General features: G+C 39.3%; 1 protein-coding gene across 1 annotated transcript; it reads left to right on the forward strand.

Annotated features, from left to right (window-relative positions):
• The first annotated feature begins 1,304 nt into the window (after positions 1–1,304).
• ern2 (endoplasmic reticulum to nucleus signaling 2) lies at positions 1,305–17,971 on the forward strand. Its single transcript, XM_051386675.1, has 24 exons — positions 1,305–1,679; positions 2,366–2,483; positions 2,574–2,607; positions 2,968–3,040; positions 3,143–3,215; positions 3,488–3,610; positions 3,710–3,811; positions 4,661–4,720; positions 4,850–5,066; positions 5,779–5,857; positions 6,050–6,200; positions 7,244–7,386; positions 7,669–7,857; positions 9,080–9,281; positions 9,455–9,553; positions 9,647–9,737; positions 10,637–10,826; positions 10,947–11,043; positions 11,185–11,384; positions 11,613–11,760; positions 12,923–13,050; positions 13,250–13,373; positions 15,852–15,919; positions 16,019–17,971. Exons 1-24 carry the CDS (start codon positions 1,590–1,592, stop codon positions 16,199–16,201), a joined length of 2,982 nt encoding a protein of 993 aa, XP_051242635.1. The 5' UTR covers positions 1,305–1,589; the 3' UTR covers positions 16,202–17,971.
• Positions 17,972–18,976: the final 1,005 nt, after the last annotated feature.

Consider the following 18,976-nt stretch of genomic DNA (forward strand, 5'->3'; position numbering starts at 1 on the left):
CACAACAAACTCCTTACATTCACTGGTAATATAGTTGATATAAGGGATAATAATGTATCTGAAGAGATAGATGATTTTAGGTTAAAGTTAAACAAACTGGGGATAAATTAAAAGAAAATCCTGAATGAATGAGTGGAGAAACGTGACAAAATTAAGGATTTTCATAGGACACACGGTGTCATTAAATATGTTGATGAGAATGAAAATTACGTGAATCGATTGAACACATTTGGTTTGTGGTGGTGTTTTTTTCTCAGTATTATCCAAATCTGCCAAGCCGTAGCAAAAATATTGTCCTTATAAGTGATTATGCTAATAAATGCTAATTATGCAAAGTGTACAACAGCAAGTTTCCATGCAGCAGTTTCTAAAAGCTGGGGACCAACACTCTGCATTTCTAACATAAAACATTGTGGTAGTCAACATTTCTGGGTTCACGGTGGAGCTCAGACTATTAAAGTGTCACCCATTTTTAGTTTCAAATACGTGGGTGGGATGGGTCTAACAGAAAGATGCTAGTGCGGCATTATGGGAAACGTAAGATCCAACATTTTTGGAGCGTCACCCATACGGAGGCTTAAAGTCAGGACTTATTTGACCTCAACTGCTTTGATTTTGTCTTTTGTGAGCATCTTTATGAAAGTGCAATACTGTACTCAACTGGATAACCCCAAAAGGTACTTAAGTATCAAAAGTAAAAGTACTTAACATGCAGAATTTTTATACCAGGCACCACGTAGGTCTACATTACATAAAGAGGCAAATGAAATTAAAAGGAAAGTATAAGCAAACACATAGCTCTGTTCCCATGTGTCAAAACAGTAAAGGCCTACTAGATACAAACTTAATATATTGTTATATTTTATACATTCATTCCACCTGCAATGCCAAATAAAAAGAAGCAGAATAAAGTACATTATTTCTCATTTGAAGTAAAAAGCTAAAACAGCAACAACAGCATAACAGAAATAAGAAAAAGTCAGACTAGTGTCCACCACTGATGTTGGTTGGATGTGTGTGTGTGTGTGTGTGTGTGTGTGTGTGTGTGTGTGTGTGTGTGTGTGGAGAGGACAAACAATAAGGCCCTCCACTACTTTCTATTGCACAAAAAGAAAAAAAGAAAAAAGAAAAACCCTCTTGTTGCGTTCACAACTGCCCTGCTGTCTGTTTCCACGTGTTCCAGCCATTTCCACAGCCCCGCCCCCTTCTCCTCCACATCTCTCCACCCATTGGCTAAGAGCGTCACTCAGCGCGAGGAGCGACGGTTAAGCCCCGCCCACCTCCCCCCTCCGCTTGACAGTTTGCTCCTGACGTCACCGGTTCCGTCCCAACACGGAAATATGGAACAGTGACAAGAACCCTCCGCCGCCGCTGTTGTTGTTATTATTATGGATTAAAAGCGGTACTAACTCGGCTTACATTTTGTTTTTGTTTTTTCCCACTTTGTTCGTCCTGTCGTAGCTTCTTCGCGATGTTCAAACGGCCGCTGCTAACTTTCTGACAGATGGACGCCCGAGCTGGAAATGGAGAGAGAGTTCGACCTCTGTTGTTAGTTCAATAGCTTCAGTCCTCCGTTTTGTTTCAGAGCCATGACAGAAAGTGTTTCGGGGGTCATGGGGGCTCTCGGACGCCTGCTGCTGTTTCTTCTCCTGCTCTCCTGGGAAGGCAAACTATTTCAGGTACCGTTAAAACTGTGTGTGTGTGTGTGTGTGTGTGTGTGTGTGTGTGTGTGTGTGTGTGTGTGTGTGGCGCGCGCTGCTGCTTCTGCTCCGGTTGTTGTTGTTGTTGTTGTTAATACTGTGTATGTCTTGCTATTTATGCGCAGCAGAGGCCGCAACTGGCACCCTACTGCGCTTCTGTGTCTATTTCAGGCTCGAGTAAAGTTGCCATGATATGATAGGACGTTTTGTCCAAAATTGCCTGAAGAAAGTTAATACTGCCTCTGTGTGTGTGTGTGTGTGTGTGTGTGTGTGTGTGTGTGTGTGTGTGTGTGTGTGTGTGTCTTGATTCAGTGTTTGCCATGTTGTGTGTTTGAGTGCTGTTCAGTCCTGTTGCCACCCTTTGGTGGGTAAATATGGGAGTGGTGAGCACACACAGTGTGTGTGTGTGGTTTGGTGCTGGGGGAATAAGGATATCCTGGTAAATGAGAAACACAGTATAATTATTAGGGCAGAAACTTTCTGCAGAGCTGGACTGTCAAACCCGGACACACCCACTCCCACTGACACACACACATATGCTGTAGTCAAGCTATGCTGAAATCTCAGATTCATGACAGGTGACTGAACTACCCGTCAGACAGCTGGTCTGAAGTGTCTCTCTCTCTCTCTCTCTCTCTCTCTCTCTCTTTCTGGCCACCCATCAGGTTGGAGGGGTCAGATCCGTCACCCTCCCAGAATCCCTCCTGTTTGTCTCGACGCTGGACGGTAACCTGCACGCTGTCTCCAAACAGTCAGGGGACATCAAGTGGACCCTAAGAGAAGGTTCATACACATATACATCAATACTGTTTTCCTATATAATTATATGTTATATATATTTCTCATGTAATTAATTTTGTATCTTTATTTCAGACCCCATTATTCAAGTACCAGTCTACCTCACTGAGTGAGTAACACACACACACACACACACACACACACACACACACACACACACACACACACACACACACACACAGAGCAGTGTTTTAGGTAATGTGTTCATAGCACTGTATCAAAAACTGTCATGTACCAAAATTAACAGATTTGTACACATGTTAATTTATTTTTGGTTCAGATTGTTCCTGGTTTAAATCAAGCATTTGCCAGTTTAACATTATTTTATTTAGGGAAAAAACTTGTACAACACATTTATTAAGTTAAAGAAAGGTACTGGAAAAAGTATTGGATGATGAAAGATGTCAGATGACACTCACAAGCCTTATCTAATCATCAGTTGACTCATGTATGATTAATGTTTTTGTAGGCCGGGTTTTCTCCCAGACCCCAACGATGGCAGTTTGTACGTCTTGGGTGGCAAACACAAGGAAGGCCTGATGGTAAAGAAGGCTGTGTGTGTGTGTGTGTGTGTGTGTGTGTGTGTGTGTGTGTGTGTGTGTTAGTTTTCAGTTTATGACCCATTTGTTTGGATTTATCTGCAGAAACTGCCGTTCACCATCCCAGAGCTGGTTCAGTCAGCTCCCTGCAGGAGCTCTGATGGTATTCTCTATACAGGTAAAACATGTGTGTGTGTGTGTGTGTGTGTGTGTGTGTGTGTGTGTGTTAGAGAGACTGAGATATGCAGAGAAATAAATGACATATGACTGTTATGACTTTATCATCGTATGTGAGCCAGACAGTTGTCAGAGACTGACAATGGCAGACGAGACAAATACTGTAAATATTTCACATACATAAATGCTGGAGGCTAATTTTTGTGTGTCTGTGTGTGTCTGTACTTATATTTCTGTGTGTGTGTGTGTGTGTGTGTGTGTGTGCACATGAAGGTAAAAAGCAGGATGTGTGGTTCGTGGTGGATCCTGAGACAGGTGAGAAGCAAACCAGTTTAACCACCTCCTCCTCTGAATCCATCTGCCCCAACACTCCTCTGCTTTACATTGGACGCACAGGTATGTCACACACACACACACACACACACACACACACACACACACACCGTTGCATCTTTGCTTACTGTTTATGAACATTTACCTGTTTGTGTTTTGCAGAATACATGGTTACCATGTTTGATACTAAGACACAGGAGCTGCGGTGGAACGCTACGTACAACGATTACTCAGCTCCACCTTACGATGAGAAACAAGACTACAGTACGTCTCTCTCTCTCTCTCACACACACACACACACACACACACACACACACACACACACATCCCTGCACACATATTCACATCACACTGACACAGCAGGTAATTAGCTGAATTACTCAAGTGTACATTTAACCTAATGACAGCCTTGCAGAACATTATTATTGTACATTAAGTACATTACTACTATATAGAATGAAACATTTGCCTGTTATAGAGTCTCTTCACTTATAGTCACTTCATTAAATATAACATTTGACTCAATGCAAAACTAATAATATTTTCGAGGTCAAGAATGGACTTTCACCCTCTAACGTTTAGTTGTTTACAAGGAGTTGTTTTCCAGTTTGTTTGTCTAGTAAAATAAAGTAAAAGTTACAGTGTGAGAGTCAAAGAACAAGTCATTAATATTTTGATGCAGATCTGAATCCAGGAATTTTTAAAAAAAGAAGATTTTTCAACATTGTGAGAACATTTTTCAACATTATTCCTACTTGTTTATGAACTACTGCACCTATACTTGCATGAAAATGAATCTGGCACATTTATTGTAACTGTCTGTCATTTTGTATTCTGATACATATTTTGTACCAGGTATAGATGAACATCAAAAAATATTAAAACTCCACGTTTTGTAGTGCAACCGCGGTGGAGGTATGTGTTCTCTGAGTGCTCTCTAGTTTAATATTTATATTTAAAACAACCAGATAAAGTGGTTCAAGATCGAACAATGAAATAAAAGAGGACTCCAGCTGATATTTGACACCTGAAAGAAAGTGTGAAACAACTACAACAAAGATGTCACATTCAGACTCATCCGAAACTGACCTGTCCTACCTGTTGTGCTTCCAGAAATGGCCCATCTTGTGTCGAGCGGTGACGGTCTCGTGGTGACAGTTGACAGAGAGACAGGTAGGGAGAGGTGTGTGGTTTTTACTATGTGGATATTTTATTACCCTTATATGTGTGAGAGGGTTGATGTGTCCCTTTAATTCCATCTCTACCCCCTAGTGAGGTTGTTTTGTCTTTTGTCTCTTCCAGGTGACGTCTTGTGGAGTCAGAACTATGGCTCGCCCGTCATAGGGGTCTACCTGTACTCTGGTGACTCGCTAAGACACGCCCCCCACCTGTCCCTCGCCATGGAAACGCTTCGCTTCCTCACCTTCTCCTCTGCCAACGACCAGGCAGACGCACACTCTACACTGAAATGGAGCTATCAGTTTGTGAAGGAGCAAGCCAGCGCACAGGCTCAACTTGTGTAAGAGAAACTGTATATAATCATACATACATATACTGTGTATATATTTACACACAGTGTGATTTATTAAAGTGGTAACGAGAAGGCTTATCCAATAATTATCCAATTTGCGCCTATAACCAACTAATGTTCTTGTCACTTTAAATTTAAGTGGGTGATAATAGACTATGAGGGCTACTGACATACATACTTAATGGCAGAACAAGAGCTGCTGAGTCTGTTATTTTCTCTCTCAGGACACCTCAGGTTATATTATTACACAGGCTGATCCACTTACTAAAGGCAAATAAGATAAACTTTGTTAAAAACGTCACTTAAAACCTTTCCTGGAGGTCTGTTTCTCCTCTGAGAGCTAGCTGATAAGCAGCATGAAATACTAGTACTGCAATCTGATACACATTACCTGGTGCACTGATTTACTGTGGGTGTTAAACTGCAGCTGGAACTGCGTTTGAGGTGTCTGGTTATATTTTTTAAGGAATATCTGCCAACCAATCAGAAATAAGTATTTGTTGTGTTAATGAAAACTGGAAATCTATCCAATTCTTATTTTTTGCTATACTGTTGAAAACCCCCAAATCTAATCAACTATTTCTTGTCCCATGACCAGTTGATCCATTCGATTTAATAAAAAATAATTTAATAATATTAATCAGTTTATAGTCAGATAACTTTATTTGCTGAGGGAATAACCTGACTTTTTCTCTTCTAGACCAACTCTCTATGTAGGAAAATTGGACTCCCACCTCTATGCCTCCACCTCCCTCGTCCACCATGGAGTCTCATTAGTGGTGAGTTTAAATATATAATCTATTTTTATGATATAACTGCACCCACACACCGAGTTTCCTCACACATCCAGGTCACGATTCTCTCTCCCGCTCTAACAGAACACTAATAGTTACATACAGTATATCAATAGATCGAGGTGATAACAGGATAGCTGTCACGTGACTGGTTTGTGCTTCTTGTTGCCATGGCAGCCTCGTGGACTGACCCTAGCTCGGATTGAGGGTCCAGTGACGGCTGGGGTGACGGTCAGAGAGCGAGGGGCGTGTGAGATCACACCGTCCACTGATGTGCGCTATCCACCAGGGAGCTCAAACAGCCAGAAAAACCACTGGCTGCTAATAGGTAAACACACACACACACACACACACACACACACACACACACACACAAACACAGAATATACAACCACCATGTCCTCATTACTGGATGTCATCCAATAGCAATGAAAACATAAACTTCTCTAAAGCTGGGGAAGTAGGTCTAACCAAACTGAAATTTATGTTTTAATAAACAAGTATATTTCACTATTTACAAGTTTCCTGGTTACATGTGGCTCCAGCCAAAGCAAACTAATAAAAATATTCTGTAAGTAGTATTTACAAATCATAGAGTAATTATCAAATACTGCTGGGCAATAAACCAGATTAATTGCTGTACTGGTTTTAACTTCCATACCAGTGCACAGCTGAAACAGCTGCTGTAACTCCTTTGTTTCTTACTTGTCTAATAGAACATGTGAAAAATATCTCTTTGAATACTTACTGTGTATTTTATATCAGTTTATAGTGTTAATACAACTATTATTATATATTTAGGTTTAGAAGGAGGCAGTGTAGAATATGCCACTATAAACCTATATAAAGGCCTAGTCATCTCAAAAAGAATACTCTGATATAGCATGAAAATCTTTTTTGGTTTTTGGTTATGATGCCAGGCACTTTTAGGAAGTTTCTGTATTTTCTTGTAAAACATATTAGTTGTGAAAAATGCAGCGATTCTTCTTTAACTAATTCCTGTTGTTGCATTTTTTTGTGTCTTTGAGTAGAGAAGCAAAGTATTGAGCTGAAACAAATATCACAATAATTTAAACTTGGAAAATGTCACTTTATGTTCTTAAAAGTGTATGAAGAGACATAAAAAAAGCATCTAGAGTTTATCTTTGGCTGAGGAAAAGTTAAAACTGAATTTTTACTCTAACAGCGTGGATCAAAATCTGAAATATGAAATATGAAAACATTTGACCTTGTCTAGGTTTTTCAAAGCAAGAAGCCTGCCTTAAGAGGAAAAAACAGAAATATCTCTTTTATTTAGTGACCAGACAAGACTCCAAAACAAACACTGATACAGCTCTGAATGCATTATATCTGTGTGTTTATGTGGTTTAGGTCATCACGAGCTCCCTCCAGTAGCTCACACCACCATGCTGAGAGATTTCCCAGGCAGCCTGCAGCGTTCTGGTGAGGCAGTCATCCCTCCTCGAGCCTCTGCCTCCCCCATCTCCTCTGCCTCCTACTACCACCAGCGCTACGTGAGTCACAGCTCCAAACTACATCTGTGTCACTACCGCAGCCAGTAAATCAGAAGAATGATAACAGACAGTGATCCTCTTCTATCAGACTATTACTGTCCATTATAACCCACTTCAAGCTGTCTGAGACACCAAGGCATTGATGTAATAAACTACTTAATGCCCTTTCATTGTAAACTGCTTTACAGAGAACAGTGGCAACAAACATAGATAAAAAACGAGTGAAACCTTATTATATTTTCCATTGTTTCTTATCCCTGTTATTGTTATTGTGTCCTTCAGTTTCAGACAGTTTCTGGTGGCCATAGCGACACTAATTCTAATAGAGGAGGGGTTGATGGGAGGACATCAGGACAGACTCAGAGACCGGCCGCTGTGCTGCCTGTCTATATGACTCAGGATCGTCTTACTCTGGCTGTTCTGACGCTGCTGCTGGGGGGATGGCTGGCCTTCGCGCTCACGTACCCCGTTGTGAGTGAATCTTATGTCTATCTGTTGTTAAGATGTAGTTTTTCAGGTTTTATTCTCAAAGATGGGAACAAATGGTGACAAATTGAATACCTGCAGGAGAGTGTAAGGGGAAATATATCCACTCTAAGATACTCTCAAGCGATTATGTACCTTTGATCTATAATTGTCATTGTATCCAAAGAGTTATTTTGTGATAGAAATGTTCATCTCTTCCTTGCCTCACATACTTATATAGCAGGTTCTGTCATGTGCTAAAATTTTAATGAACCCCTAAGGAACGTGTATACACATTTCATCTTTGTAGAGCAAACAAAAGCGGTAGTACAAGTAAGAGATTAAAGGTTTTCTGTGAACTCTTCCAGTAACGAGATATGCTGCAGTGCACCAGCAAAGACAAGGAAGAAGAAGAAGAAGAAGACTGATAGCTAGTAAACATGGATGTAAACAATGCTGGATTTTTAAAGAAAATCAGCTTTGCAAACATTTTTCATTTGTTAGACCTGAATGGTACACACAATATATTCATAACTTTAGTTTTTAAAGGCCCAGTGGTTAACATTTAGGAAGATCTATTGGCAGAAATACAATATAATATTTATACGTATGTTTTCATTAGTGTTTAATCACCTGAATATAGGAATTGTGTGTTTTCTTTATCTTAGAAAAATGGGAAAACTAACTAAAATACATCTTCTGTGGTTGCATTTAAATTTGATTTATTGAGGCTGCTCTCAGTGAATCCCTTGAAGTAGAAACCCTTACAAATATGTTTTCTAATGGAGTCCTCGCCAGATAATTGAAATAGCTCTATGTTATGTAGTTGACCTTTTATTAACAGGGATAAAAGAAAACAAAAATGAAATAAACCCTGAAATGCAAAATTCACCAATCCTGCTGCCATGTTACACATCATGAACAGGACATTAAGTCATCATGGGGGGCTAATAACGATACATGATAGACACATCATATTTACACCAAAGCTCCACAGACTCAATGATCTAGTTAGAATCTGGGGCACCTGCCTGCATGCATTTGCATATTAATACATGAACATTTGGGCTGAATGGTATTTGCTTTGTTTTTATTGTTGCAAAGGAGAGTTTTATGATCTCTTTCTTATATATTCACCCTCTTCAGTATTTTTCAGTGCTGATCTCTCAAACTCAATCTTGAAACTGCATGTAGTGTGATCTGTATATAAATGTGTGTGTCTCTCCAGCGTGCAGCCCAGCAGCTGAAAGCTCAGAGGCAGCTGGAGGAGGCTTTTGAGTCTCGTCTCCAGCGCATGCAGACAAACATGCAGACCAACACGCAGGCCAACGCGGCAATAAACACGCAGATAAACACCCAGATAAACACCCAGACAGCAACTCTGATCTCTTCAGACACAACCCTTTCTACTGACACAAACCTCTCTAGTGGTAAGTAACTTATAAATCCAGTTCTCTATTATGCCGTATTCCCTGTATTTTTCTCAAAGCCTAGAAATCTTAAATATATTATTCATTCCTTCATTAAATTGAAACAGAAAAAGCTACTTACTTACTTGCATGTAGCACATACTTACTGTATATCTTCACTTTTCTATATCCAGACTCTCAGTCAGCATCTGCTAGCCCTCCTCCCAGTCCTCACACTCACAGCAGCGGCACCTTAGATATAAATGGCACCGCTGGGCTCAAACCCACAGCAGGTAACACACCAAACTGTGTGTGTGTTTATACATAGTGTTTCTGTGTGTCTCTCACCATTAAGATGAGATTAATTTCCTTTCTGCCTCTCTCAGAAGGAAACAGTGAGGAGGTGCAGGTGGGTAAAATCTCCTTCACTCCAACGGAGGTGCTTGGACACGGCACAGCGGGAACCTTTGTCTTCAGGTACAGTTTGTGTATTTTAACACAGTCTCAACATTAATGGCACTGGCCTTAATTTAAGAATGCATGTTTCAGATCATTAGGTGCAAAACAGGTGTGCATTTACATTTCTGTGAAGCATTTTCAGGCAAGATAAGACTGATTTCTTACCATCCAGGTAGACTTTTGTTTATTATCACCTTTATTTGTTTATTTGCTGTATTTGAAAGGCTGCTGTTGGCTGACAACTGAATGTAAAATCTTGTATGTTGGAGCATCAGTGAACACACAATCCGATAAACAGTCCCTGCTTGAAACTGCATACATCTGTAAAGAGTATGCCACGTAATCTTTGTGTACTGTATATAATTAATGTAAATATTAAACAAAATATAAAGGTGGCTAAATGGTCACTGGGATCAGAAATTATTAACGTTTTGACTTGTCAGAGGAAGAAAAAACACAGTTATTATTAAAGACCATAACAATAGCTCTGTTCAGTGGCAGACTTATTTGAGGGGCAGGGGTGTTTTAGCACCATAGAGGTCACTTCATCAAGTTTTCTCCCCTGGAAAGACACTCTAGAGCACTCTTTATTATGTTTAATCTACCATGGGGGCATCCAAGAAGGTGCCCCCCGAGTCCACCAGTGGCTCTGTTCTATTCAAGTGACTCAGTAAAGTCATGACAATGTGACAGTGAGCCAACATGCACAACACCAGGACCCTGAAACCAAAACAGCTATAAATTCAGCCATTATTGATTTGCCAAATGGCCGACAATACTAAAATAAAGTATACACAGCTTTGAGTTAATGGGCTAAACCAAACAAATCACTGAATTAATGAGATAAACTATATTGTTCTGAGGCACATACAGTACTGTGCGTAATATTTTATGTTGCTTTGTTCTCTCGTCTTTAGGGGTACATTTGACGGACGCCATGTGGCGGTGAAGCGAATACTGCCCGAGTGTTTCGAGTTAGCAGAACGTGAGGTGCAGCTCCTCCGAGAGTCCGACACGCACCCGAATGTCATCCGATATTTCTGCACAGAGAGAGACCGCCTCTTCACTTACATCGCCATCGAGCTGTGTACTGCAACCCTGCAGCAGGTCAGTACTGTAGGGCCTTGTAAGCTGACATTTTATTATCATTATAAAGCAGTTTCCCATCCTTGAATCGGACCAAACTAACATGTTTGTGTGTGTTTTCTGTGTCGGTATTCTCTGCAGTATGTGGAGGATCCATCTTGCTTTCCTGGGCTGAATCCTATAACTCTGCTGGAACAGACCATGTGTGGCCTCTCACACCTCCACTCACTCAACATAGGTCTGAGATACACACACATATAGTGTAGTGAATGCACAATGGTGTTTTAAATTCCCCCAGAAACAAATATCATTTGAAATCCTCCTCTCTCCCCAAGCATCTTTATGAAAAACTGTGTTCTTCGCTCTCATCTCCTGTTAGTCCATCGTGACCTGAAGCCCAGAAACATCCTCCTTTCTGGCCCCAGTGCGCTGGGTCAGGTGCGAGCTCTCATATCTGACTTTGGACTCTGTAAGAAGATCCCAGACGGTCGGAGCAGCTTCTCTTTACGGTCAGGAATACCAGGAACTGAAGGATGGATAGCTCCTGAAGTTCTGCGGGACACTCCTGGCAACAAACCGGTACAACAAACATTCATACAGCAGAATTGTCTTGTCTTTGAACTTGTTTTAACTAAAATAGCCACAGTGGGAAAAAATGGATTCCAGTTATAGATGATAAAACAGGTTCATATGTAGTATATAAGGGTCTGTGATTTTCTGTCCCAAAAATACATATACACACATTGAAGTATGCATATTTGTAGTTTTTGGTCCTCTGATCCAGTTTTCCTTCTCTTCTCTCTACAGACTGCTGCAGTGGACGTGTTCTCAGCAGGCTGTGTGTTCTACTTTGTGGTCAGCAGGGGGCAGCACCCCTTTGGTGATCCATTGAGACGACAGGTCAACATCCTGGCAGGAGAATATTCACTCTCACATTTTATGGAGGATATACACGGTGAGAGCGGTCTTTGTGCCCATGATTGATTCTTCCCTGAATCCTTTCTTTCAGTAATTTTATTTTCAATAATAAAAGGTTATGCACTCAGTGTTACACTCAACAAGAATGGTACACAACACAAACACAAATACTAGACCCAGACAACAGCAATAAAGGCTATAACAGGATTTCAAACCCATAATCATGTGCAGAGCATTGTCGCCTTCTCATTATCATTTGGACCTGAATTAAAGCTAATTCAGTCAATTCCTGCATAACTTTAGAAGATTAATACCACAATACTAAGAAAAGACAAGTCAGATTTTATTTATTCAGCCCCAAATCATAAATCACAATTGACCTCAGGGGGCTTTACAATCTGTACAACATTAAAAACCCTCAGGCCCTTGATTTAGGTAAGGAACATAGACAGACAGACAGACTTGCAGTGGATGTCAATTACAGAACAAACTGACAAAATCACATTATTTGCTAATTCTGATGACACAATTTCCGATACATGAAGATTATAAAATATATGTGAAGAAATTGGATCCAGGAGGAAACAATACATACAACCTTTTCTCCACCATAGAGATCTGGAAGAGGACAGACAACACAAGCACAGAAGAGACAGTACAGCATTCACACAGATAGGGGAGACAGACAAACACAGAGCACACATGCAAACGAGAGAGACAAGAAGGAGAAAGAGAAACTTAACTCTCCTGGGGGACGATTATCCAAATCTAAATGTCTGAATGAGGCACGAGCAGCCTGTAAAGAGAGGTTTCCGGACGGGTAGTGGTCCAGAAGAGAGGAGCCTGGATGAAAGAGAGGAGCAGAAAGAAAACTAGAGAGAGAAGAAGAGACTTCTGCATAAAATTCTCAAATTTTCCTTGTAAATTCACCCACCTAGCTCCCTTTCCTGCATTTAATGCTCCGTTCCTGAACCAGCTCAGGTTAAACAGAATCACACCTCAACAATCGTCCTCGCAAACAGTCCTCAAATAAGTTCCTTTATGGTTTGCTTGCAATTTTCAGACATTGCTGGAAGTTCAAAATTAGACAGAAAAGTGTCGCAAACTGTATTTTGGACAGTAATAATCACAAAAATCTGCTGATGGCAAAAAAAAGTGTAATATATGAAAACCTGAAAACTATTTCTCCCTCAAATCAGATGACGTCATAGTGCATGATCTGATTGAGCAAATGATCAGCACTGAGCCAGAGTCCCGCCCCTCCACGGCCTGTGTGCTCAAACATCCGTTCTTCTGGAGCCCTGAGAAGCAGCTGCTCTTTTTTCAGGTGTGGGAATCACTTCTCCATGGTCATTTGATAATATATACACAAAGAAACCTGCAGGGGTGTGTGTGTGTGTGTGTGTGTGTGTGTGTGTACACCTGGATTGTGTAGTTTTTCCTGTATCCTTCTTGCTTAGCCCAAGGCCTCATGTCTGTAGACTCCAGAAACAATGCTCTTTGTTTGTGTGTGTGTTTGTACTTAGGATGTGAGCGACCGCATTGAGAAGGAACCAGCCGACAGTCCGATTGTTGTCAGACTGGAGACTGCAGGAAGAACTGTGGTTCGAACCAACTGGAGGTTGCATATTTCTGTGCCCCTACAGACAGGTACACACATACATACACACACACACACACACACACGTAGCGTCACATAACTGCACTGTTAACACCAACACAGTGGCCACAAGAACCAAACCTTGGATCGGTGTTATGTGATGTACATTGCACATTATATACACTCACTTCAATATGTCGTCAAACAATCCACATAGCATCTATTTATATATACATTGACACATAATACTCTGCACACACGTATGAGGAAAAGCTCAGTCCCATTACAGTGGCAACAAAAAGACATTTGGAGAGAAAGAAGGTAAAATAAATAATGAAAAAGAAAAAATATATATTTGAGAGAATAATAATAATAATTTATAAAATGAGTAAATTAATATTTTACCTTGTACCCCCAAAAAGTAGATTAGCCACTTATCCTTATTATTGTGCCTTGAAAAGCACAATACTACTATCCCTCATACTTATTATTATTCTTCCGTACGTTTTTCGGCGCGCTTCTCCTCCCGCAGTTTTGGTCGCACGTACTCAAAAAAGGTATCAAAACGTGCGGCTCGGTGAGGACATTAGTGCTACGACTTTTCTAAGCGTTTCGCCAAACAGTTTGCCGATAAATCGCCAAAAACCGGTCCAAAAAATGAATGGGTGTGTATTGGTGGAATGTTCAACCGCCAGAGTGCGTGACATCATCGCTAGAGTGTGGGGAGAGAGAAAAATGTGTCGAAAAATAAATTTGTAAACTGCTCTCAAGGCCACAAATGTCACTCTACAGAAATAATTTATAGATAGAAACGTAGGTAAATTCGTTGGGGTCGCAGTGATACTACTGCTGAAGCTGTCAGACAGATAGTTTTGGCGGGAGACGCACGGATGCGCCAGCAACGTTCATTGTATGTTAACAGGTAGAGGGGTCTGGTGGACACTTTTCTAAAAGTTTAAAAAAACCTACACTGCCTATGACTGCACATTAAGAATAGTTTTCTTTCTTAATTATGTATTATTTATTAATATAAATATTGTTATTCATGTTATTGATATAATTATTATTATTATTATAACTACATACTTATTATTCCCATCATTGTGGTTATTGCTTATTTAGTTACTTTACCTATTTTAATAAAACCATGACGCTTCCTGCATAATCCCAGGATAATATTATGCCAAACTCCATTTAAGAAATACCGTATATTAACAATTATTTGCGTTTACATAAAAGCACATAACTGTAGAAACACAAGAAAAAAAACTCATCATATTTCAACAGTCTTCTGGTCAATTCGGCATCAATATAATACATAAATACAAACCTTTTGTCCGACTTTGTCGCATCAACTCGTTACCAGCCTCACTATTTCAGTAGGAAGACCATGGGAATAGATGGAAAAAACAAGATTTGTCATTAAAATACGTGGTTGTTAGTGGATCACAGGTACGCCGAATTAAACATAGGTAAGAATGCTGATTAACCGTGTATTATGTGTGTGTCATGGTGAAGGACAGAGAAGAGAGGACATGATAAACAGAAAATATAGTAAAATATAGACGCACCCTCTCTGCTCTCTTACCTGCCTCTCTGCCCTCTCAACTCTGCCCTTTGTACGTCATCACCGTAACAACAAGCTGCTATTGCTATTATGAACACACACACGTTGAAAACTTGATCTGTCACATACCTAAGCAATGGTAGAGGTCACATACTGTAAACTACTCAGCAGTGTCAGTAATGTATGGGCCAGTGTCACAGTGTCTACTATTCCTTTCAATACAATATTTCTAAGTCTTTTACCAGAATATCTAAAGAAGGATGTCCAAGTCTTAAAATAAATCATCATTTTACATTTAAATATGTATTAGTTATCTGTTCAATAATCTGTTAGGTATTCCATTGATATTAGCTCAAATATCAATCCATCTGAGTAATATATTTTTCTGGGCAGCAAATGTAAAAAACATTGAACAGCCTTCTTTGATGAGAGCCTTTAATATTAACGAATACTCTGCAAACCAAGAGGCAAAACCTGAGGTTCAGCACCAAGTCGGACATTTAAAATCAGATTTAGTTTACTGACAATTAATCTGTAAACGATGCAGAATCCTGAACTGAGTCTCTCAGGCACTATTACATATTGAGATCTCCCTCACAAATTGCCATATTTCAAGCGATGTTGTTGGTGTAAAATTAAATTATTATCATTATACCAAGTGCGTCAAAGATATTTTAAACTCAGAGAACGGATTTCTTGCCTCCACCAAGGAGCAGATCTGTGAGGTTTGACAGTCAAAGATGCAGCTGCTTTGATTCTGAATAAAGCTACGAATTTGAAAAAGTAATTTCTAGGATTTGTTCAAATGTGAGTATCATTGCATCATTCCTTTATCAAATAAATGCCCCTATCTCCCAATGTCTGAAATCCTCTATCTGAGCAGGCTGGCGTGAAATCTTTGTTGCAGGGTTATTATTTTAGTTTAATCTATATTTTTTATATTTTCTTGTTTACATTTCAGACTTGAGGCGGTTCAGGACATATAAAGGAAACTCAGTCAGAGATCTGCTGAGAGCCATGAGAAATAAGGTCAGCGTGCATGCTTACTTCTACACTTATACAAGTAGACACACTTTGACACATCAGTCAGTTTTTTTTGACACTTTGCATGTTAACATCACGTTACAGAAGCATCACTACCACGAGTTGCCACCGGAGGTGCAGGAGACTCTTGGAGAGCTGCCCGAAGGCTTCGTCAGCTACTTCACCTCAAGGTTTCCACGGTTACTGATGCACACACACAATGCCCTGCACATCTGCAGCCATGAGAGACTGTTTCACCCCTACTATCTGCCCCCCAATGCTAAATAGCATCCACATGATACAGACATATACACACACATACACTGGTGTACTTTTTGTGAGCTAATGAAATCCCTGACAGTGCCCCGTTATTGCTTTTGTAAAGCCCAGACAGTTTTTTGTTTATTTTGGGGGGAAGTTACAGTGCTATGAAAAGTTTTTATATGCCTTGAGTTGTTTTTTTTTTTTTTTTGATTCATTTTATTTTTCTGCAGCTATTGATCACGTTTTTTTGAAAATGTTCTTAAACTATATCCTAATGAGTAACTAATGTGCGCTCTTCATCAAATATACATGATGAAGAGCGCAGTGGTTCAGCAATGTGTTTCCCCCCCAAACAAATTCAGGAGAAAACGCCACCCGAGTGCCACCTGATTTTGTTTTGGGAAAACAAACAGATTGCAGTGCTTGAATGGGGAGATCTGAAGAACGCCGTTAAAGAAAGAACTTTTTAATAAGGCGCTCCAGGTTTCCTCATTCCAGATCCTGTCTGTTGAAGCATTGGTTTGAGCTTTAGGTTGGCGGATGTGTGGAGATTCCTTCATCCTTATTCTACATTGCAGTCCTTATTTTTTTTTTAATTTGAGTCAGAGCAACCAATTAAAACTTAGTATAGGAGAAGCACACCTGTTTTCTCTCAAGTGCAATAGTTTATTGGAATAAAAGAAGAAAGTTCCATAATGGCCAAGAATGGCTTTAAAACCAGTAACTTGTTCCTTGGCCCATTCCACCTGATTTCACTGAAATATGTTTACAACTTTAGAGATATCCTGCTAACAAACAAACAGACTGGAAACATAACCACGGTGACAGAAGGAATTATTTTAAAGGTATTTTTTTAGAATATTTTCGGCGCATTTTTGCCTTTACAAGATAGTTAATAGTATAGAGACAGACAGTAAACAAGAGGAGAGTGAGGGGAAATTACATCCAACAAAGGTCTCCAGTATGAAGCCCATCATTTTAAAAATAAGTTTGTCTGAAACTTATATAATGATATATAATCTTACTTTAGAATTACAGGAAAATGTCAAGACATTTTAAATTAAATTAAAAACAGTGTGCTCAGGTCTTGCACTCCAGTTGTAGCAACAAGTTTTAAACTTGCAGTTGTAATAATAATTTGGAAATTGAGCCATTGCAGCCTTTTAACAAATGGAACCATATTGGATTTTAGGGAGTCAAATGAGTTTATCGTAGAAGGTGATGTTCACCTATAATAGCTGTGGAGTCTGGATTAAATCTGTCCACAAACAAAGAATGTGCCAAAGACTCCACAATAGTTACTTTGCTGTTTGTTTTTATGTATTTGATGTATGTGTGTCCATTACTGTATTGCTGAATGTAGTTACACTGACTAAAGAATGTACTGAGCCTTGTTTTTTTAAACTAAAGGCAGTGCATGGAGCGTAATAGGGAAATATCATTGGCACTGTTGAAATGTGCATATGATGTGAAAATGTGTGCAAGAAATAATGCAACAATGTCAACTACACTGACAATTTTTAAAAAATGTATAGAGATTTTCTTTTTTTGACTCAATTTTGAACAGAATTGTAGTTTTATTTCTACCACTGCTGAATGAAGGCATCGCTTTGAGCTTTTTCCAGCCTCACAAAATGTCACCCGGAGCCATGTGAAAGCTCTTCCTGTACCTACTGGACGAAATTTTGTTTATTGGTCTGCAGTAGAATGAATGATGAAGAATCAAACTTTTGTACTTTTTTCTTAAATGAGTGAATAAAATTGACGCTTTGGGTGTGCCAAAGAATGAAGTAACTTAAGTGTCGTCATCAGTTTGTTAACACAGACAGAGAAAAGGATTTATAAGTTTAAGTTTAATGGCCTTTGAAAACATATTTCCTCAATCGTCTTCTTCCTTTGAGCGACGGGGTCGTACAGCACACAAACACAATTTTCGACCAGTTTTGAATATTTCACATGAGAGATTTCTGTATTTGTCTGAGCTCATCTTACTGGGCTCAGCTGGAAAACCATGATGTTGTGAACTCTGCACCAGCGAGGGTTGTTTGCTGAGGTTGCCACGCTGCTGTTTAAATCTGATCAAACTACACAGTCATGGTCAGATTAGCTGAGCCTTTTTAGTGTTGCATATTAATAATAACTGATTTTAACTTTAATTGTTGCTTATTTAATCAAGAATATTTCATCAAAGGCTTTAAAACTTAGTGTAAAATTGGCTTTGTAGGGAAGCTGCTAATGTAGAAAATACAAAACAAGCTGAATAAAATCATCCGAAACAGAACATTTTAAATATTTGCCTGTCTAATGGATCTTTTTAAAATGATAATATTTTAATATTACATTAAATATTTATTACATAAAATTAACATTAAACGCATCAGAAAAAAGTTTAAAATCAACGTGCAACATTTAAACTCTGGGATTTTGTTGAGGGATGATATAAACTGTATGTTAGATAATAGATGAATTGTTCAGATTTACTTTTTCTCCCATCAGATAAAATGTCTTCACTTTCTCGTAATAATTACAGCCACCCTGACATAGATATAATGTTTTGTACAGTTCAGACAACAAGAAGTCTTGGAGGTTTAATTTAGACGTGGCTGTTGGTCTCTTTGAAGGATAACATTTTTGTCCTCCTCAGTTTACTTCAGCTGAAATCACTGAGAAAGATGCATAAAACACTTCACCAAGAACAGAAAATTCAGATATCTTGGGCCTTAACTCATATCTTGCAGTGATCAACGGTAACCGCATGGAATTAAAAAAAGAAAAGATAAATTAAAAATAAGTCAGAGA

Source organism: Dicentrarchus labrax, unplaced genomic scaffold, assembly GCF_905237075.1.
Source record: "Dicentrarchus labrax unplaced genomic scaffold, dlabrax2021, whole genome shotgun sequence".
NCBI lineage: Eukaryota > Metazoa > Chordata > Actinopteri > Moronidae > Dicentrarchus > Dicentrarchus labrax.